The 19,387-nt window shown below is 40.9% G+C and overlaps 1 protein-coding gene across 1 annotated transcript in view; it reads left to right on the plus strand.

The window, feature by feature from the left end:
• vopp1 (VOPP1 WW domain binding protein) overlaps nucleotides 1-19,387 on the plus strand; it is a 45,408-nt gene that overhangs the window by 10,398 nt on the left and 15,623 nt on the right. Inside the window, exon 2 of the mRNA XM_038723227.1 lies at nucleotides 14,806-14,864. Coding sequence (XP_038579155.1) covers nucleotides 14,806-14,864 — 59 coding nt within the window. The remainder of the gene's footprint in view (nucleotides 1-14,805; nucleotides 14,865-19,387) is intronic.

Here is a 19,387-nt window from a genome sequence, read left to right on the forward strand (position 1 = left end):
ATTTTGGTGGACGCAGAATATCTGATATATAATTAATCTGTATATTTATATAATCTGTCCTGCTGGATGGGGTGGTTGGAGTGGATTATTTTGTGAGTATGGGAGAAAGTTTCTCCCTCTGATCCCATGCCTCTGCATCAGGTCTTTAAATGAGATAAATTAGTTGTTTTAAAATCAGTGTTGAATATGTGTGATTCCTTTTGTTGGCATGTGATAAAGTTGAGCTGAAGTCAGAGAGGGGTGTATGTGCCAGAAGTCAAGTCATTTGCTAGTTTGAGAGTTTTTCACCTGCTTTTGAAGCAATTGTGATGTTTGTTGTTTGAGCCAATGAAGGGTAAACAGAGCTTTCTGTGTTCTTGCTGCATTCTGCTTGTTCTAATTTAACCCAAGACATATGATCCGGGTTTTTCAAATAGTGGGGTGAGCTGAATTAACTCTTACAGTCTGGAGGAGTTGTTGATACCGTGAGTTCATTGACATTGGAAGAATAGTGGATTTGGACCAGTTTATGGTGTAGTCTGAGATTTGTGAGAATAACATTGAGTACTTCCTGTTGCGAGTTTTATGGATTTTGGAAATAGATTAAGATATTATGTTCTATGTTTGTGGCATAAATTCCTTTTTATTTCATGGCTCTGTTGTATGGCACAAGCAAGCGGTTTAATGGAAATGGCAAAAAGCAAGGCAGAGAGTGGGCATACCTGTCTGGCACGCTTGTGCAGTGGCCACTGATGTACTGTGTGCTCTTTTTAACCAGCGAATGAACGACTCTGCCAAACCGAGATTTGGTACAGTCAGAAGGAAAATCCAGTACACTTTATCAAATGATTTCTCTGCGTCTCTGTATCTTTGTTGCGTTGTGACATGTTGAGTCTGCAGATGTTGTCGGTGGAATGTCATCCTGTATGCTTTGTTATTAGGCAGTTGTGTGAGAGCATGGTGTAGTCAGAAAGTGTTAACATTTCTAATTGATCTGTGGATCTTTGCACTAAAAGCAGATTATCTAGAAACCAGTTAATAGTTGTTAGGTTGGATTATTTTCAGGGGAAAACAGATTGCTCTAAAAAGTTCAGAAAGGATCATGTGTGGCTTGAGGAGATCGTGTATAATTCCCGGCTGAATTCCTTACTGTCATTATGAGTGATTTCTATTTAATGTAAACTGATTTTATAGATTTAATATTGTGTTCATGGTTGTTGGAGAATTTTTTGTCTGTATTATTAAGTAGGGCTGTCGCGAGTCAAGTAATTTCCCCCGCCGTAATATGTTGGGGCTCAACGGCGCCAGCACCATGTAAGGTGGGATGTAACTAATGCTTCAGTCTTCAGATTGAGTGTTGCAGGTGCATGATTTCTAATTAGCATTGTAATTATGGTGTATGTGAGAAAGCTGCTGTGTTGCAACACTGTAAGGCACCATCATGTGTATTACTGCCACTACTCAACCTGGAGTGTCGGCCAGAACACTACTTAAGGCTGGGATGCACATCTGAGGCACAGCCATAGACTTCACACAGGAAATGAGAATAAGAGTTGAGAATGGAGGATGGTTCAATGTGATTATATTTAAGGAGACCTATTATACTGCTTTTCCAGTCCTATATTGTAGTTCTGTGACTCCTGTATAACAGCTTTGCATGATTCAAAGTTCAAAAAATTTATACTTATACTGGCCCTTCATGCAGGCCTTCATTTCAGCCTGTCTGAAACAAGCTGTGGGTGCTCCTGTCTCTTTAAGCCCACTGTCTTCTGATTACCAGGCTGTTGTTGTTGCTGAGTGGAGCCGTTGGCAGAAAAAGCAGTTGAAAACAGAGCATTCAGAACAGGAGGAAATCTGAGGTTTTTGCTCACTGGGATTTGCTTTAAATACTTTAACCTCATTATTTGAAGCTTTGGCCATGTTTAACACAGTGCGCGTGCTGTCGATATTGACTACCACCTATGTACAGCGTGCTAGCAACAAAAACTTAGCTCTGCTTATTAGCTAGGCTCCTTACATGCTTGCTAATAACTTTTTTAAGCCGGGTTTCCAACATTGACAGTGTTGTGTTGGACAGATTTATGCAGCTGTGTTCATGAGGGAGAGAGAGCGAGACAGAGAGAGGGACGAGCGAGAAGATGTGCTGCGCGAATGCGCTACGGCGCTCTGCAATCAAATACGATTTTAGTAGGCCTAGTAAAAAAAATTGAAAATCAATCTGTGGCGGTCAGCATTGATATTGTGGCTGGCCGCCACAAATAAATGAATGTATGGGACATACTGTTAACATGAACATCCAACATTGTAACATTGTAGATAAGTCATAAAATATGGAAAAGCATAATAGGTCTCCTTTAAACAAAGTCCAAGTAATTATTTTGTACATTATCGTCAAGAGCGATCAACCATGCACTACTTTATTGCTGTTGAGGACTGAGAAAGTCTTGAATTACCTGACTGTGATGATCAGTTGATTACAGTGTTGAAATCAACTCTGGTAATGGTTATTGAGTTAGAGGTGTGGTTGGTTATTTGTGAGAAAAAGGTGTGAAAGAATGAAGGGTCAGCATTGTTTGGGCCATCAAGGATCTCAATTGTAAATGTTTTGTTTATTAAAGCAACTCTTCTTTCTGGGTCTAATATTGTGTTGAGTGAGTAAAGTGTATTATTTTATGGATCAGAATGGAGACACCTTTTTGTTCATTATTGTAGGTGGTAAAATAGACTGTTAGGATTTGTTGTTGTGAATTATTTAGGTGAGTTTCTTGTTGTAGACTTGTCTGCTTTCAATTTGAGTAGATGATTAATGACGTATTTTTTTTCTCTGTGAGCAAATGCCATGAATGTTCCATAAAAAAAAGAAAATAATGGGATCAGGATTAGGAATGAGTTATGTGTTTGAATGTGTAAATATGGTAGATATCTGGGTGGGTAGTAAAGGATAAAGAGATACTGAAAACAGAGACATGAGACAAGGAGACGGTAACAAAAAATCACAACTGGGACGACTGACCATAGCATAGAGGGGGAGGGAGAAAACATGTAGGGATGGTCTGTGTTGTGTTTGTGTGTCTCTGCTCTTGGGTTCTGATGGAGTTCTTCAGAAGGACTTTTGTTGTTGAAAGAGGATTCATTGGAGAGTCTTTTGTGTAATGCTGCTTAGAATAGCCATGTTGTGTCGTAGAGTTGCGGGACATTTATGCAGTTTGTCCTCCATTATATATGCTCTTTTATTTTTCATTTGATGTTCTTTCATGATGGGATACAGGATGTTCCTTTAACTTCCTATGCGAGGACCGGGGCTCTTTCTCAGTGTGGTTACTGAGACTGTGAACGTGATGGAATGTTGTTTGCACTATTTGAGGGCAGTCTGCACCTGGAGTGCATGAAGGTTTTGAGCAGAGCTTCTGGGATCAGATATGTTGTTTTCTTCAAGTCAAATATCATGTTGTTGCACAAATTTCTGTCAGAATCTCCATATGTTTATTGGTGGTTTCTAGGTGTGGGAGAAAACATCGATTCTTAGATGCATCGCGATGCGGACGTGGAAGATTCTGACTTGATTAACAAATGTCAAATCTATTATTTATGTTAATTGATAACATAATGTTGACAGAAAGCAAAAGGCGGAACTGGCGGAAGTGCAGCGCCCAGACCGTCTGTGGTGCGCACACAACAGAGACCAGTGTTCCCCCTGTATTCGACACACCACCGGTGTGGAATGAATAACCTCGCTACTTAAATGATTTTAACTCGCACACTGTGCGATCATGGTGACACTCAATGCTTGGCAGCTCTCTGTGTATCCTGAGTGTGAGGCCTAGCAAATGAGAGAGAGCGAGCAGCAGAACATGACGGTGAAAGTTATCAGAGAAAAATATTAGCAGTTGTTTGTTTCTTTTGGATTTTAATGCACACATTTAATGCTTAGTAATTATCCAGAGATCCTGTATAGAAAAAAATGATGCATCAAGATGCGTCAATAATCGTTTTATAATCGCATCGCAACCCTCTGAATCATAATCGAATCGTGAGGTGCCCAGAGATTCCCACCCCTATCAGGAAAGTGAATTTATTACATACATTTTTACACTGTCTGTGTGTGTGTGTGTGTGTGTGTGTGTGTGTGTGCAAATATTGTGTGCAATTATGATGCGGAAACCAGTGGAGGACGTTGGAAGTGAGGACCATGGTATCTGGACACTCGGCACGGGCCGATTCTTTTTTTTTAACATTTGAAACTTGGGCGCAGCTTTTTTAAAACACTGATCACTCACAGTGATGAGTGAAAACACTCACCATAGAAATCTCTGCTGTTATTGGTGTATTGCGGCTTGTGGCATGTAGGAACCAACAACCAGGAACAAACAAAGGAGAGGAAACCACTAGGGGTGGGAATCTCTGGTCACCTCACATTTCGATTCAGAGGGATGCGATGCAATTATAAAATGATTATTGATGCATCTTTTCTATACAGGATCTTTGGATAATTACTAAGCATTACATTTGTGCAGTAAAATCCAAAAGAAACATCTCCTAATTAGCTTAAAAGGACTAGTTTGCATTAACCTCAGCTCCATGGTTGTCAGACTCCTCTGAAAACTGAAATATAATTATCAAGATGTACAATATGTAGGGTTGGGCCGATAGACGATCCATCGGCGATGGCTGACAGACATCACACCCGCGATCCATTATCACGGCAGCAGGTGAGTCGCACGTTGGCTTATTAATGACGCATCAATCAAACAACTGAAACCAACATCTGCACTCTGTGTGTTCACTGCTGCTTTACCTAGTCTGTGCATATCCACTGCGACTTGTAATGTAAGTTAATAGTCTTGAAGTCTGTGCTAGCACACATGCACATAAAACGACTGCTGCCCCCGCGTGCGTGCCCGGGCACCTGCGCACCCGATGAAAATTTTGTAGACATCGCCCAACCCTAACAGTATGTATACAGGACAGAGCTGTACACCAGTTTAGTCTAAGCTTGTACCTAATGTTCTCAACCCTTGACAAGTAAGTAAGTTACAAATTGTTACAAATTTAACTAATGTTACATAACAGCCCAAAATGTGCTGAACAGGGGAGATGTTAGCTAGCGCTAACTGCCTTCACTTTTCCAACAGTTGTGGAAACAACAGACTTTTATTAATGGACACACTGTGACCTACACTGCACGTTTACTACCAGACTGAAACTTACTGCTAATATTTTTCTCTGCTAACTTTCACCGTCATGTTCTGCTGCTCGCTCTCTCTCTGTTGCTCGGCCTCACACTCAGGATACACAGAGAGCTGCCAAGCGTTGAGTGTCACCATGCTCACACAGTGTGCGAGTTAAAATCATCATTTGCACATTGATATTAATGATTGTGTGACATTTAAGAAGGGAGGTTATTCATTCTGCACTGGTAGTGTGTCGAATACAGGGGGAACACTGGTCTCTGTTGTGTGCGCACCACAGATGGTCTCGGCGCTGCACTTACGCCAGTTCCGCCTTTTGCTTTCCGTCAACATTACGTTATCAATTAACATAAATAATCAGTTTTTTGACATTTGTTAATCGTGTCAGAATCTTCCACGTAAGCATCATGATGCATCTAAGAATCAATTTTTTGCCCACTATTTCCTGATGAACAGGTCTGGGTGTGTGACGATAACAGTGTGTGTGGTTTTGGTTAACATACTGTATGTTAATGTCTTAGCGTGGTGTTTGTAGTGTTGAAAGGACTAACAGTAGTAAGTCAGGCCACTGTAACCCTCCTTGCTACCGCAAGACTGTTGTGTGTCATCTGGATAATAAACAGTCAATGTCCTGTGCCTATATTTACAATATGATTTTATTATCACATCAGTAAGATCAAGGTTTGTTCCCTGCTGTTTGTCTGCCTGCTTTGAAATTGAATCACAACAAATCATTTCAAGTCATTTTTAATGTTGACAGTTTAATGCTTGTTTGACTTTGTCACAATCACAAAGGTTTTAAATACTTATTTATTTTGGAAAAAATAACCTCTTATAAAGAATGATGGAAGAAACACTCAATTAGGGATTACACAGAGTTACAGAACCCAGTGGAATAGCAGCTAGACTGGAAATGATGACAGGACCTTCTCTCTACAGACTAATCCCCTGGCTGATTTATGTATGTTACACTGTGGTGGCAGACAAACTTTCACTGTCAGTGAAAGCAGGGAGGTTTGGGTTGATCACAGTTGGCAATCGCACCCTCTGGCAGATGAAAGTTGTTTATATGAATGTGTGAAACACTAGTGTGAAAGTGGTTCTGACACAGGCTCTGGGAAAAATAACAGTAACATACCACTTTAGTCCGACCTCAACTGTCTAGATGGGAAAATGTATGTCTGATGAACAAAATCAACAAACTTTCAATCAGGGATTCCATGCACTGCAATCAGATGAACTGCTTTATCTATTAGATATCTCAAACATGAAAAGTGGAACGTCCACCAGGAAACATTTGGAGAGTCCTGAGCAGGCAAGAGATCTGCAGGCTGATTTTGGTATCGTTCACCATCGGCCCAGTGTATATGGAAATAAAATTATAAAAGTAGACCAAGCAATCTGATGTTACTAGACATTTAGAACTTGATCAAATCAGCATGTCAGGATACCTTGCTCATCATTAAAAATATTACTACAACATTGTAACTGCCAGATCTGGAGCAAAAACCAGTAGGCTACAATTCAGAGGTAACTTGGACAATAACTTGAAAAGCCGATTAGCAAAAAGCAGCCTAAATGTGGATTCTGATAAACAGGCAAAAACAATCATGAAAATAATAATATATATTATTTTACAAAGTGCTTTGTTTTTAGCAATGACAGGTCTCTTCTGGACAACACAGAAATCTTAACAAGCCTTTTCACAGTGTGTTCTGTGATTTTGATTTTAACGTGGCATCACAATGAAAAAAACTATTCATTTAGTTATTAAAGACAACAAGCCAAATAAATCTCCTTTTAACATAGGTTATTATTTAATTATTACACAGTTATTAGCATGCATAACAGAAATACATATAAAAATTCACTTTATTTACTTTTTTTATTTGTCTTTATTTTGACATTTTAAATCTTCCATATTGCTTTCCATTTCTTATTCTGTTAAGTTTATTGTTGAAGCAGCATACAGCAGCACAGCTCATTTATGTGGTTTTGGTAATTTGCAAGTGAAAAGATGTCTAGCCGTCTTTTCATTAAAAGTTTCATTAAATAGTTGATATTAGATTGTGACCTTTATTTTAGTGCCATTTTGATGACACAGGATACTGGTTATATTTATTGGCAAAAGCTGTGCACAAATAAGTTTAAAAGTAAAATATTTTATATTACAGTGGTGGCAGTGAGTTTACCAGTCAGCCACTGATACATACAAGTAGACCAGTAGATTCAGATGTACAATACTTGTTGTACATGATGCAAGAAGCACAGGCGCCCCACAGCTCTGTTTCCTCCTAATGGTTGTTTCCACTTCAGGCCAAACACACACTGACCATCAGATGATGCTTGTTGGCCGGTTGCCTGCTAATGGCAGAGGCATCTGTGTGGTCAGCAGAGATCAATAAGACAGGAAGGAGGGGGAGAGGTGCATGGATGGATGCATAGGGTTTTATTCAAAGGTTTATAGAGTTTATAGTTCAATCCTGGCAGGGTGGGGCATCGTTTGGACCATAATGAAAGGCTAAACTGCCTTGAAATTCAGGATACCATTTGCATGTTTTGTGGACAGTATGATCCAAATGTCCGATTAGAAAGGGTTTGCAACACACTACAAGCTAGATAAATTCAAATGAACTCCAAAGGCCGTGCATCTGGAGCACTGCATTGTTCAGTGATGTTTGACTTTTCTTTATTTTCCTTTAACCTTCTTATCTACAGCATCCTGCAGCTTCAAAGACGACACACATCCTGATCACCACACACACACTCTCACTTCTAAAGCTTTAATGCGCAGTGTAGAACCATTTGAACTATTCAACCTCCCCCCACACCCAACCTACATCCTCTAGCCAAAACCCATCTGAGCAGCTGTTAAAGCAGGAAAACACATTCTCTGGTTGCGTAATGTCATGTTTGTCCCGCAGGAGCGCAGAGAGACATTTCCCTCCGCTGTCCATGCCTTCACTGGGCTGTAATTAAAGAAGACAGTGAACCATTAGCAGAGTGCTGGGGACGGGATAAGAGTTAGGTCCAAACTAATGTAAATTATTATCAACAAGGTAAAGGAGTTTTGTTATTCTAGCTACGGTTTGTTTTTCTATATCAGACATATATTTTTTATATTATATATTAGCATTGCAGTATTGTCCTGTTTCTATGCATGTACTTTACATGGTATGCTTATGAAATAGTCCTCATTTATCTCGTCTACACTCATATCCATCCTGCCAGAGGTGACCCTAACCCTAACTGAGTCATATCAAAGCTAATGCCCTGAATGTGAGAGGCCTAAAGCTCGGTCTTATGAACTGACAATATATAAATAAACTTTAACTGAATTAAAGCTGTTAGAAGGATTTAGAGGGAGGATCAAGAGTGTTCATATCAGAGCCTGGGCTGTTCATAAGATCTGCTTCAGTAGCATTGAGATCAGCAACAGCATTGACTTGCAGCCAGAGAGGAAGGCTGATAAATGGATGGTACTTGCATGAAGGTTATGTCACATCCTGTCTCAAGCTTTGCTTAACCCTCTGTATACCCAAGGTCTCAAAAAACATTACATTTGTTGTGGTTATTCACAACTCCCAGCCGATGTATCCTTATAGTCTCTCTAGTGACATCACGGTAGTTTACTGAGTACATATATGTTTTCAAGAGGATGAACCCTTCTAATTTGGATGGCAGTGTTGGTCAAGTGGTGCACCACTTTGGTCCAGACTGAAATATCTCAACAGCTGTTGGATGACTTGCCATGACATTGGGTACAGACATTCCAGCTGATTTATTTTAAGGTGATCCCCTGACCTTTCTTTCTAGTGCACCTTTTTAGTGAAATATCTTCACAGCCATTGGATGGATTCTCTGGATGTTTGGTACAGATATCTATGGTCCCCAGAGGATGTATCTGTATATGTATAGGATGACTTTGGTGATTCCCCAGTGTTTCCTCCAGCAACAAAAAAGGTTGACTGTTAAAATATATAAAATAGATTCCCCTGTAATTTGGTACATTCGTTCATGTTCCCCTGAGGGTGAATCCTAATGGCTGTTGCTAGCACTAAAAACAACAGGTCAAGGATTTAAAATCACATACATGCATTGGCAATACGTTTGGTACATATGTATTAATGGTCCCCAAAGAATTTATTCTACTGACTTTGGTGATCACATGTTTTTTTATTTTGCAGGACAAGCAAGTTGTACAACTATTGACATTCCCATCAGCCTCACTTTACTTTGTGTTTAGTGCTAATTAGAAGCATTTAGCTCAAAGCACTGGTTTGGTACAGCCTCACAGAGCATGGCTGTAGTTTTAAATACTTGCAATCAGCTACTCTGTGATTTAAAATAAGACAGAAGAGAAGAGAGACTTACAATGGAGTGGCTCACTGTTCCTCAGATGACAGTGTATAACTCTGTGAAGATCTGATTACGCACTTCCTCTGTGTGATGAGATTTCCCACCAGTGACCACAGTGATAGCACAACACAGTCCGGACAAATAGAGTCCATGATGCCAAAAACTGAGGACAACCAGTGGAAACTCAGACTAGATGGATAAATAAATACAGTAAAATTTTCAAATGATTATTATTTTCATTATTTGTTATTTTAGTAATTGTTCCTTGGAAAAAGGAACATAAATAGCATAAATGAAGCATAAATACTTCGTGGGTTTATTTGTTTTATACATTTGATACTTGATTTTTCTTTTTCTTTGATACTGATATTTTTTGTTTATTAATATAGTATATATAATATATATATATATACACACACTTTTACTGTTTTATTTATTTAACTGTATGAAATTAATTGTTTTTGTATTATATTTTAAGCTTTGGCAATATTGTTCTATGCATTCATGCCAATAAAGCTGAATTGAATGGAATTAAACTGAGTGGGTTTAAAAGGGGATGGGATGCTTTTTTTTGCTGCAGCTCTACCTTGTTAACATCTCCCCTGCCATCTTTCTTTCTGTCTCTCCCTGTGTGTCTGTTTCTGCTGTTTACTCTCAGTGTCACAGAATGGACCCATCCTCCACCAGAAGCCTGACAAATAACCTATTGTGTTGCCATGTTGTGAGCCAGCAATCCAGCTTGACCTGGCATAACACCCTGCTGCTCTCCTCTCCACACAGTGTCAGGGATGCCTGCCACTGTGGCCACTTTTGAAATGTATGCAATAAATGAAGGATTAACATTAAGCTCATTTAGACATCATTTAATGTAAATTATGTTATCATTCAATGTTCAATATATTCATACAAAAAAATTACATGCATATTTGCATGCACAAAGGACCCATGTCTTTGAGTACATGACAATCACTCAATCTTTCCTAACAATCACTAACAACCAAGTTTTTCAAAGGTACCAACAGGCAACAAGAAACACAAAGCATACTATAAAACTTATCTTCTGGATCCCAGCAAGCAAACAAACAAAAAAAAATGATAATACAAACATTGGCCAACAAAAATAAAACCAAGCTTAGTGATTCTCTGATAACACCGGAGTTACCTCCCATAGTCTGGAAGGCTAACCAGCTGTCACTCAGGGCCTCTTACACTGTTGAGTTATGTTCACATGACTGTACTCTTTGGTGTACCATGAGTTTTTCTTGCGTAGGGGCACTTCTCACAAGCTGCTGGTTCTCTTTTCTCCACATCAGGTTCTCTGGGCGGTTCATATGGCCCTAAATAAACTACATTAACCAGAAGGCTACTGACCAGTTCCCATTCTCGGGTGACAGAGATTGGGTGCCTTTTGTTCACGCTTGTTCAACTTTTTATAAAGTTGCTCGTCTCTGTCACTTTTTGTGAACCAACCAATCACAGCCTGGATGGGGTAGGACATTAAATAGAGGTTGACGTGCAACAGCAAACCTTCGAAAAGTGGAACTGGTTGTTATGCGTGAGTGGTTATGATTATTGATGAGTTAGTACTTAGCATTAACTAATTAGAAACTAACCACCATGGAGACCATTCTTACTGTAATCTGTAGGGTGACTATCCAAATAAAGTGTAACCTATAAATATATTATTATTCTAACATTAAACATTTTAAAAGGTGGAGGGATTAAACATTGACTGTGATCCAAACCAGATGAATCTTTTCTGCCAAAGGATCCTGCAAGCCATTGTACAGGCGTTGGATAAGAAACTGGACAACCTCTATGCCTGCATCAGGTTCCAGTGAGATATCAGGAACTGTGATGTCCTTAGTTTCACTGAAACTTGGCTTAATCCTGGAATACCTGACAGCGCCATTCAACCAGATGACTCTTTTCTGTATACAGATCTGACAGAACAGAGGAATTTACATCGGTCATTATCACAGATGTCTACATTGCACCCCAGGTGTGCACAGATTTTGCCCTGTCACATCTTTGCAAATACTTGAAGTGCTCACAGACCAGGTATCCTAATGCTTCGCTCATTGTTGCTGGAGACTTCAGTCAGCCTTACCTTAAGAAGTTTATGCCTGACTTTCATGTGGCGCACATGGGGAATAAATACCCTAAGTCACTGGCGCATGCCATTCAAAAATGGCTAATTGCGTTTAGGAAGAGCAACCATGCAGCCATCTTGCTGATGTAAACAAACTATGATGCAGGCCCCCAGTGACGAGAGAGTTCAGGAAATGATCAGGCTGATCAGAGGGCCTGATTGCATGATGCAGTCTGGAGCACGTTCCAGGACACCACCATCGATGTCACGGATGACATCAACAGACTCACTGAGTCTGTGGTGGATTTAATTTTGTTAAGCAACAGAAGCAACTATACTCAGTTAAACACATGTACTGCAGCCTACAACTTAGGGATGAAATCTGAAAGTAGGGACGATTATAAAGCAGCAACCCACAAAGGACGAGGAGCAGTTAAGGGACAACAGGAAGAAAGAACTACAATTCCGGAAGCATGTGGCAAAGTCTAAGAACTATGACAGATTACAAGCCCAACCCTCCTTATCAAGTACTGATGAGTCTCTAGCTAGTGTGCTGAACAACTTTTATGCTCATTTTGAGGCCATTGGCAGCCAATGAGCACAAACAGATGAAGCAGAGGTTAATGGATGGGTGAGTGCACCTCTCGCTCCTATCAGCCTTTCAGTATGACGTCAGGAAGGCCTTCAAGTTTGTCGGTGGTGATAAGCCACCACAGTGGATAAGACACAAGCCTTTGGTGTGGGAGACCTGGGTTCTCTGACATATATAGGAATAGTAAGTCGCTTTGGATAAAAGTGTCAGCTAAATGACTATTATTGTGATCACCAAGAAAGCAGCAAGGCCAGACAGTATCAGTGGGCAGGTCCTCAAGCTATGGTATGTGTTGGCCAACTAGCACCAATAGCCTTAACAATATTGAATTAACAATTAATTATTGTTAATAAGCTAAATAGAGCTAAAAAATATAATAGACAGGTCGGTCTGAATAGGTCACACAGTATTATGCTATTTAATATGCTATGTAATTTATTTATTTGGCATATTTTCCACTGGACATTTTGGCTGTTGATATTTTCATTTGCCGGACAACTACACGTGCCAGCTAACGCAAACCGTGGCTAAGAGAATCACTACGGAAAAGAACCACCCATATAATGGCCTTTTCTCCATGCTGCGGTGGGGAAGAAAGGAGATTGAGATCAATGAAAAAATTCACAAGAACAAATAGGCAATAAATGAAATGAGTATTCCTGTAAGGTTAGAGCTGTTGAGAAATTTTACTGGATGAGTGAAACTTTGACCTGCAGGTGGCGCTAGAGGAAAGGTCAGGGGATCATTATAAAAATCTGTACCAAATTTAATTTCAATCTCTCCAATAGTCATTGAGATATTTCAGTCTGGACCGACCAACTAACTGACAGAGACAGTGGCAGTGGATTCCCTACAGCCATGCTAATAGCATAAAATAAGCAATTGTAACAACAATACATAAACTGACATCCTGCTTTCTATATGGTACTTTCTCGGGGCAAGAAAAATCTGATATGACTGAAAATAACTGTAACACAGAGCTACAGCATGTAAATCCCATCCCCACAGACACCACAGTGTAGTAAAATATCACTTTGCAGACAGGTATGGGGTTTGTTCATGTTACTGAGGATTCACTGACTGCTGCTTTTACCTGCTGACGGAACATCAAATTTGCTCTCAGAAAGTGCTACTACTGTGCTACTTTTAATTTCCACTGTACAGAGTGCCTTTTTTTAATCAACACCATGAGTTAAGAGAGTTTAGTGCATAACAACATGATATGAGTGAATGTCGTGAATTTTGTAACCATATCTAAAAACTGCATGTTTTCATTTGCAGGCTCCAGTGCAACGTTTTATCTTTTAGATACTAGTATAATGGAAAGTTCTGCCTGCCACCCTGAGGCAAGGCATGTTCCTGCAATATGATTCACTTCATTTAGCATGCTCTCCTCTCTCTCCCTCGCCTTCAACCGGCTCCTTACCTCTCCTGTCTCACCTTCCCTCTCTCTTTCTTCTCAACACTTTCAGTCTATCCTGCACCGCATCTCTGCAGGGCGCTGAATGATAAGGCTGAAAATCCTCAATATGGCACTACAAAAACAGGCTGTATTTTTATTCAGGAGGTCATTTCAAATACTGTTAATTAAAGGCACTCTCCAGTCGGACATTATCGGTGCTCTGTGCAACGTGAACTGAAGCCAGTAATGGAAAAAGAAAAGGTTCACATACAAAGGATGCAGGGGGATCCTTGCTGGATATACTGCTCTAAAAATGTTTTCATGTATGACAGAATATGCACCTTTAAATATTTTGAGCTTGCGAGCCGTTGAGGTTTTGAAATATTACGTGTTGTGCACCCTCTAGGCCACAAGAGTGCAGGGAACACAAACAGGATGTGCTGTTGTTGAGTAAAGCTATTTATGCATCATTGTCCTTCCAAAATTTTAAGTTGTAAGCCACATAAAGCCAAAAAAGGTTTATTAAAGGTTAATTATGGCATGTTTTACTTAAATTACTTTGACAAGAGTGTTGATTGTACAGGTGTGTGTATTATTATTATTATCATTATTATTATTAATATTATTATTTGTGCGCTTAATAATATATAATTCTTGTTGTTGTACTATGTTGATAAAGGTGATTTTTTCCAACATTACACATATTGCTTGCAAAAACAGCTTTTGCTGCACAAAACTAGCTTGTATGCATCTCCCTGTAGTTGAAATGTCTGATTAACAGTCAAAAGTACAGTATGTGCTCCCTCATCAACTGTAATGAAATAGCCAACAGTCTAAGGTATATCTCATTCATTGACCTTCCATTGAACTGGGTAGCTAATACCGATCAGCACATGAGCTAAGGAGATCCAACATTAGCTTTACTGTGACATCTCCTTTTCTCTCTTGGACATCCATGGACTTGGCACCTAAAGGCCCGTTGCAGCCTTGGGTCCAGGAAGTGCAGACCCAGCCAGACCCTTCTGTGGCGAGAGTCGTGGCCATCCATGCTAGCTAAAAGTGGCTGATGTGTCAATATGTCTCTGTTCCTCGTCTCAGTAGAAAATGGTGTTTGCTTTCAGGCCAATGAATGCTCAGCCTTAAACTTCTGTTGGTCTCAGTTGTTTTTAATAATTGCCTTTCTGTTTTACAGTGTGTAGAAGCCAAAAAGTACTGCTGGTATTTTGAAGGCGGATACCCCATCTACTTCATGTAAGTACCACAATTTTCCATTCCTTCAACTTTAAACCAATGAACTTGAAACTCTGCACACAAAAAACGCGTTTGGAATGGATAGCCAAGTGCACCACACCACCTCGGCTCTGCTAGAGTCAGAATTGCTTAACGTTGTGCAGTATAGCAACAGCTTTAGACAGGTGTCAAAAAATGCTGTAAAGTAAGAATGTTTTTTATAAATAGCCTTGTAATAATTATAGTTATTATTAATCATTGCAATTATTGCAAAGTGAATGAGCAGAATAAAAATGTACACAATTTACACAATTTGTGGTGTCATTGTTGTGCAGGTTAAAATCACTAACTAACACTTTGTTTAGCTTAATAATAGAAGTCAGTTGGTAAACTCAGACAAAAACTGTCCTGCTGGACAAGGAGGTTGATAAATTGAAACAATAAAATGGCTTTAGCTGTTCCACATTAGTTGTAGTTTAAAAGTAGTAAAAGTTTCTGTGCTCACCAGTACGCAAGAAACCATTTGGTTACAAGGGACGCTCCAGTTCTCTGAAAACTGAGTGAGATATCTCACTATGGGAAGCACCTTCTGCTGTGACCAATCATGGAAGCTCCAATACCACTACGTCTGTCAGGAGTCAGACCAATCATCTTGAGTTGTACAGTCCAGCCCATTCCCCGTTATAAATGCCCCCAGTGCCCTACCTGCCATTCTCAAGTGTATTTCTTGCACATACTCCACACATGTAAGCAGAATATTTATCATTTATTATAGCCTCGACCACCCAGTGTGACAGGTGCTGGTGTGTCAGAGCCTTACCTCTGTTTGAAGGTGCCCAAGATACTCTTCCTAAATCCCCTAGCCCTGTTCAAATAGATGCATGAGGCTCTTACGGAAGAGAGTGAATTAAGCTGCCTTCCACTCTCCTCTGCAAAAGGTGGTGGGTGTAAAGCCAGTAGCTCCAGCCTGGGGAAGCTATACACTCGCTAACCTTTGGCACAAAAGGAGGGTTAGGGCCATGGTTAGGGCGCAACATCAACTTCCCAGTTAGGGGAAAACAGCATACAGGTTGCATGTAATTCACATATTGGTTTGGCTGGCGTCAGTGCCAGCACCAGGATAGTTTTGAGAGAGAGCACTCTAAGTTAGTTAGTTAAGTTAGTACACTCCAAGGGTTCGAAAGGCAACTCTGAGCATGCCTTCAAAACAGCTCGCAAGTTCCATGAAGGAACAAAAGGTTTACATGCAGGCCGTACAATGTTCCGTCATGGCTAGAGGATAGAGGATGTGGTGGTAACTACTTATGGGTGGTAAGGACGCTTTCGGTCATGAGGCTCCTAGGCCTCATGTCGGTGGCTCAGGTGTTGGTCCCCCTGGACCTCCTGTACATGAGGAGTAGTGGTTCATCCACCTGAATGTGGACCCAGTGAGACAGAAGCAGCGCCTGGTTGCCATTCCTCTGTCTGGTTTTGAATCCAGCCTACTGGCGGGACCCCCTCTCTCTGTCAGTCGGGGTCCCCCTGGGCAGGGCCACATCCCATATCTTGGTCTGTACAGACGCCTCCGTGATGGGCTAGGGCAGGACCTGCCTCTCTCAGGTGGTGGGGGGTCTGTAGCAGGCACACATGCCTCTCCACATTAACGTGTTGGAGCTTCTCACGGCGTGGAAAGTGGTCCAACACTTTGCCCCTCTGCTGCGGAACCCGCAGGTGCTGGTCCGCACCAAGGCTGTAGCAGCCTACATAACCGCCAGGGCGGGGTGTGCATGCCGCAGCTGTTGAGCCTGGCCAGGCGGCTGCTGTTGTGGCCGCAGACATCATGTGAAGGGGGGGCCCTCACCCAGACAAGTGGCGCCTTCACCCTGATCTGATAGCCCAGATCTGGCTCAGGTTAAGTGTGTTACAGGTGGATCTTTTTGCTAAACGAGACAATGCTCAGTGTGCCCTGTGGTTTTCATTGAGCTTGCAGGACGACTCCCCACTTGGGGTGGACGCCTTTGCGCACCCCCTGTGGCGTCCTGGTTTCCCTGCCTCCAGCAACTGCTGTCGGGTCAGCCGTGTTAACTCCGGTCAGGAGTTGGGGCTGGCCGATAAGCGGATAACTCCTGCGGATAACTCCTAGAGGATTTAGGTCTCTCGACCATCCACTCAGTCCTCTTACACCTCCAAATGGTTGGCGTTCCAACACTGGTGTTTGGACCAGGAGTTGGATGCTGCAGCTGTCAGCTGCCGGTGGTGCTTTTGTTCCTCCAGCTGCTCACGGACAGAGGTCTGGCGTTCAGTACGGTTAGAACCTACGCAGTCACCATTTCATCCTGCCACGAAGTCTATGGTTTGAGCCAAAAAAAATGCTGCGCCTCCAAAACGTACCCTAGTGCTCCCAGCTAAGCGTTTTCAGAAGAGCAGCTGTTGTTTTCAGCTGGTAAAGAACACTTTGGTGGACACAGGCCCTTACTCAGTATTTTCTTGCCAGTAATATAGTATTTAACATGCTCCATTTGTTTCCAGTGAGATACTGATTTTATATTGTTACATTGCTGCTGTAAACTTTACTTTTGTTGCTGCTCTGAAGTTGGTTATAATAATATATTAAATTTGATTACTGTTCTGAATATATTATTTTTTAAATAATATTTTTAAAAGTCAATTATTTAGAGTATAGAGTATAGAGTATTTAGAGTATAGATAAAGAACAGAACCAAATCAATAATCAATCAATAAATGTATCAATCTCTGTGGATCTCTAAGTCATTTAATTTACTATTAGATTTTACAGCAAATGTATATCGGTTCCACATATCGGTTACTAATAATCGGGATCGGGATTGGCCTGGAAAAAAACATATCGGTCGATCCCTAAACGTTACAGCTTATAACGTGAAGTAACATGGCTTTAATGTGAAGCTAGCTTGCTAACTAGCTTACCGAGATGAGTCTTCATCATCCACAGAGCAACAACATTATGTGCCTCCTCTTCAGATGCTACGGTGTTTCCATGAAAGCTCAGCATTGCAGATGCTGCAGTTAACAACCTTTTTGGCTGAGTGAAGAGTGGAGGTTGTGAAGGTTTTACTGCAGCGTTGATGTTGTGTTGTTTTAGTAACTTTATTGTTCACATCACTTTGCTCCGTTAAGCTGACGGCGTCGTTACAGCCCAATGACGTCATGAACGAATTTATGGTGACTGTATGTGGGAGTCTGTTGTTTGAATAGTTTTTGTGTTTTGTCCATGTCTGTGTACATCCATATGTGCATTGTGTCTGGGTATGTTTGTGTGTAGATGGGTGGGCACGTGTGCATTGTTCTATAGGTGTGGAACATGAGTGGAATAAGTATGAGAATGGGTAGATATGGGTCAAAGACAAGATGAACAGAGATGAAGAAAATAGAAAATAAATATTTTTCTCACAGTAGAGTTTGCCATCAATGTACAAATTATCGACTGAAATTACTGCTTTTTTCCTTCTTTCATGTTGTGTTTTCTGGGGGAATTGGCTGTTAAAGGGGTCGGAAGAGATTGTAATCCAATACACTTTTTGTTAAAAGTGCTAGCAAATATTTCCTCATGGTTTGCTAGCTCTCTGTTTTTTGTGTGCTCTGAAAACAAATCTGGTTTTCCTACACAGCCCTGGCTCTGTAAATGGAACACAATGAAAGTGGTATGGAGATTGCCACACAACATTGTTCCACAGTTAGTGCTTTTGCCATAGACTATATAAGAAATGGATGTGGTCATCGTGACGTCACCCTTTGGTTTGTGGACTGCCGTTGAAGCCTCGAGTTTGGCCGATAGGGTGCCGCCATGTTGAGTTTTTGCAACCAAAACCGACTTGACCATATTTGGACGGTTGAGCTAACAGCCGTGTGCGGAGCTAGCTAGCTTGCTTAGCTAGGTGCATCTGTAATTCACCTTAATTGTCATTTTATCAGGGCTGATAACTTTGTCTAGCGAACAACAGTCTTAAAACAAAATATACTAACCAGAGAAAGTGAACAGCCAACTCCTAATAAGCTTTTTCAACAGCACTGGTTAAATTTACACATTACACAGTGCTATGGGTATGAGTCGCCTCTGCCTGATTGACAGGTCGCCATGGTAACGACTAGATAATCCCGTCCTGAAACATACTCTGCTTTATGGTCTATTTTAAAATAAATGGGACCATAATTTACTAAATGAACATCATTTTGTATTGAAGAAGACTAGCGACTGAGACCATAAACTCATCAGGAAAGTGTTTACTTAGGTAATTATTCAACTGAGAAGTAGGGTCATTTTACCATTAGTTCTAATTGAGCCGGACTTCTTTTTGCAACCAGAAGAGTCGCCCCCTGCTGGCTGTTTGATAGAATGCAGGTTTAAGGGGCTTCCATGTTCGCATCAGATCGCGTGATGGGGGAGGGGGGCAGTGGGAGAGAGAGTTCTATACACCGGCACATCCAAACGTGCTGGACTCCATGTCCTGTGAAGAAGTAGAGATGGCTGAGAAGCATTAGGCTGAGTCTCAAGTCTCTGAGCAAGAGTCCAAGTCAAGTCTCAAGTC

This window comes from Micropterus salmoides, unplaced genomic scaffold (genome assembly GCF_014851395.1).
Source record: "Micropterus salmoides isolate LMB-PRFRI ecotype aquatic unplaced genomic scaffold, ASM1485139v1 Ms_hic_scaffold_1, whole genome shotgun sequence".
Taxonomy (NCBI): Eukaryota; Metazoa; Chordata; class Actinopteri; order Centrarchiformes; family Centrarchidae; genus Micropterus; species Micropterus salmoides.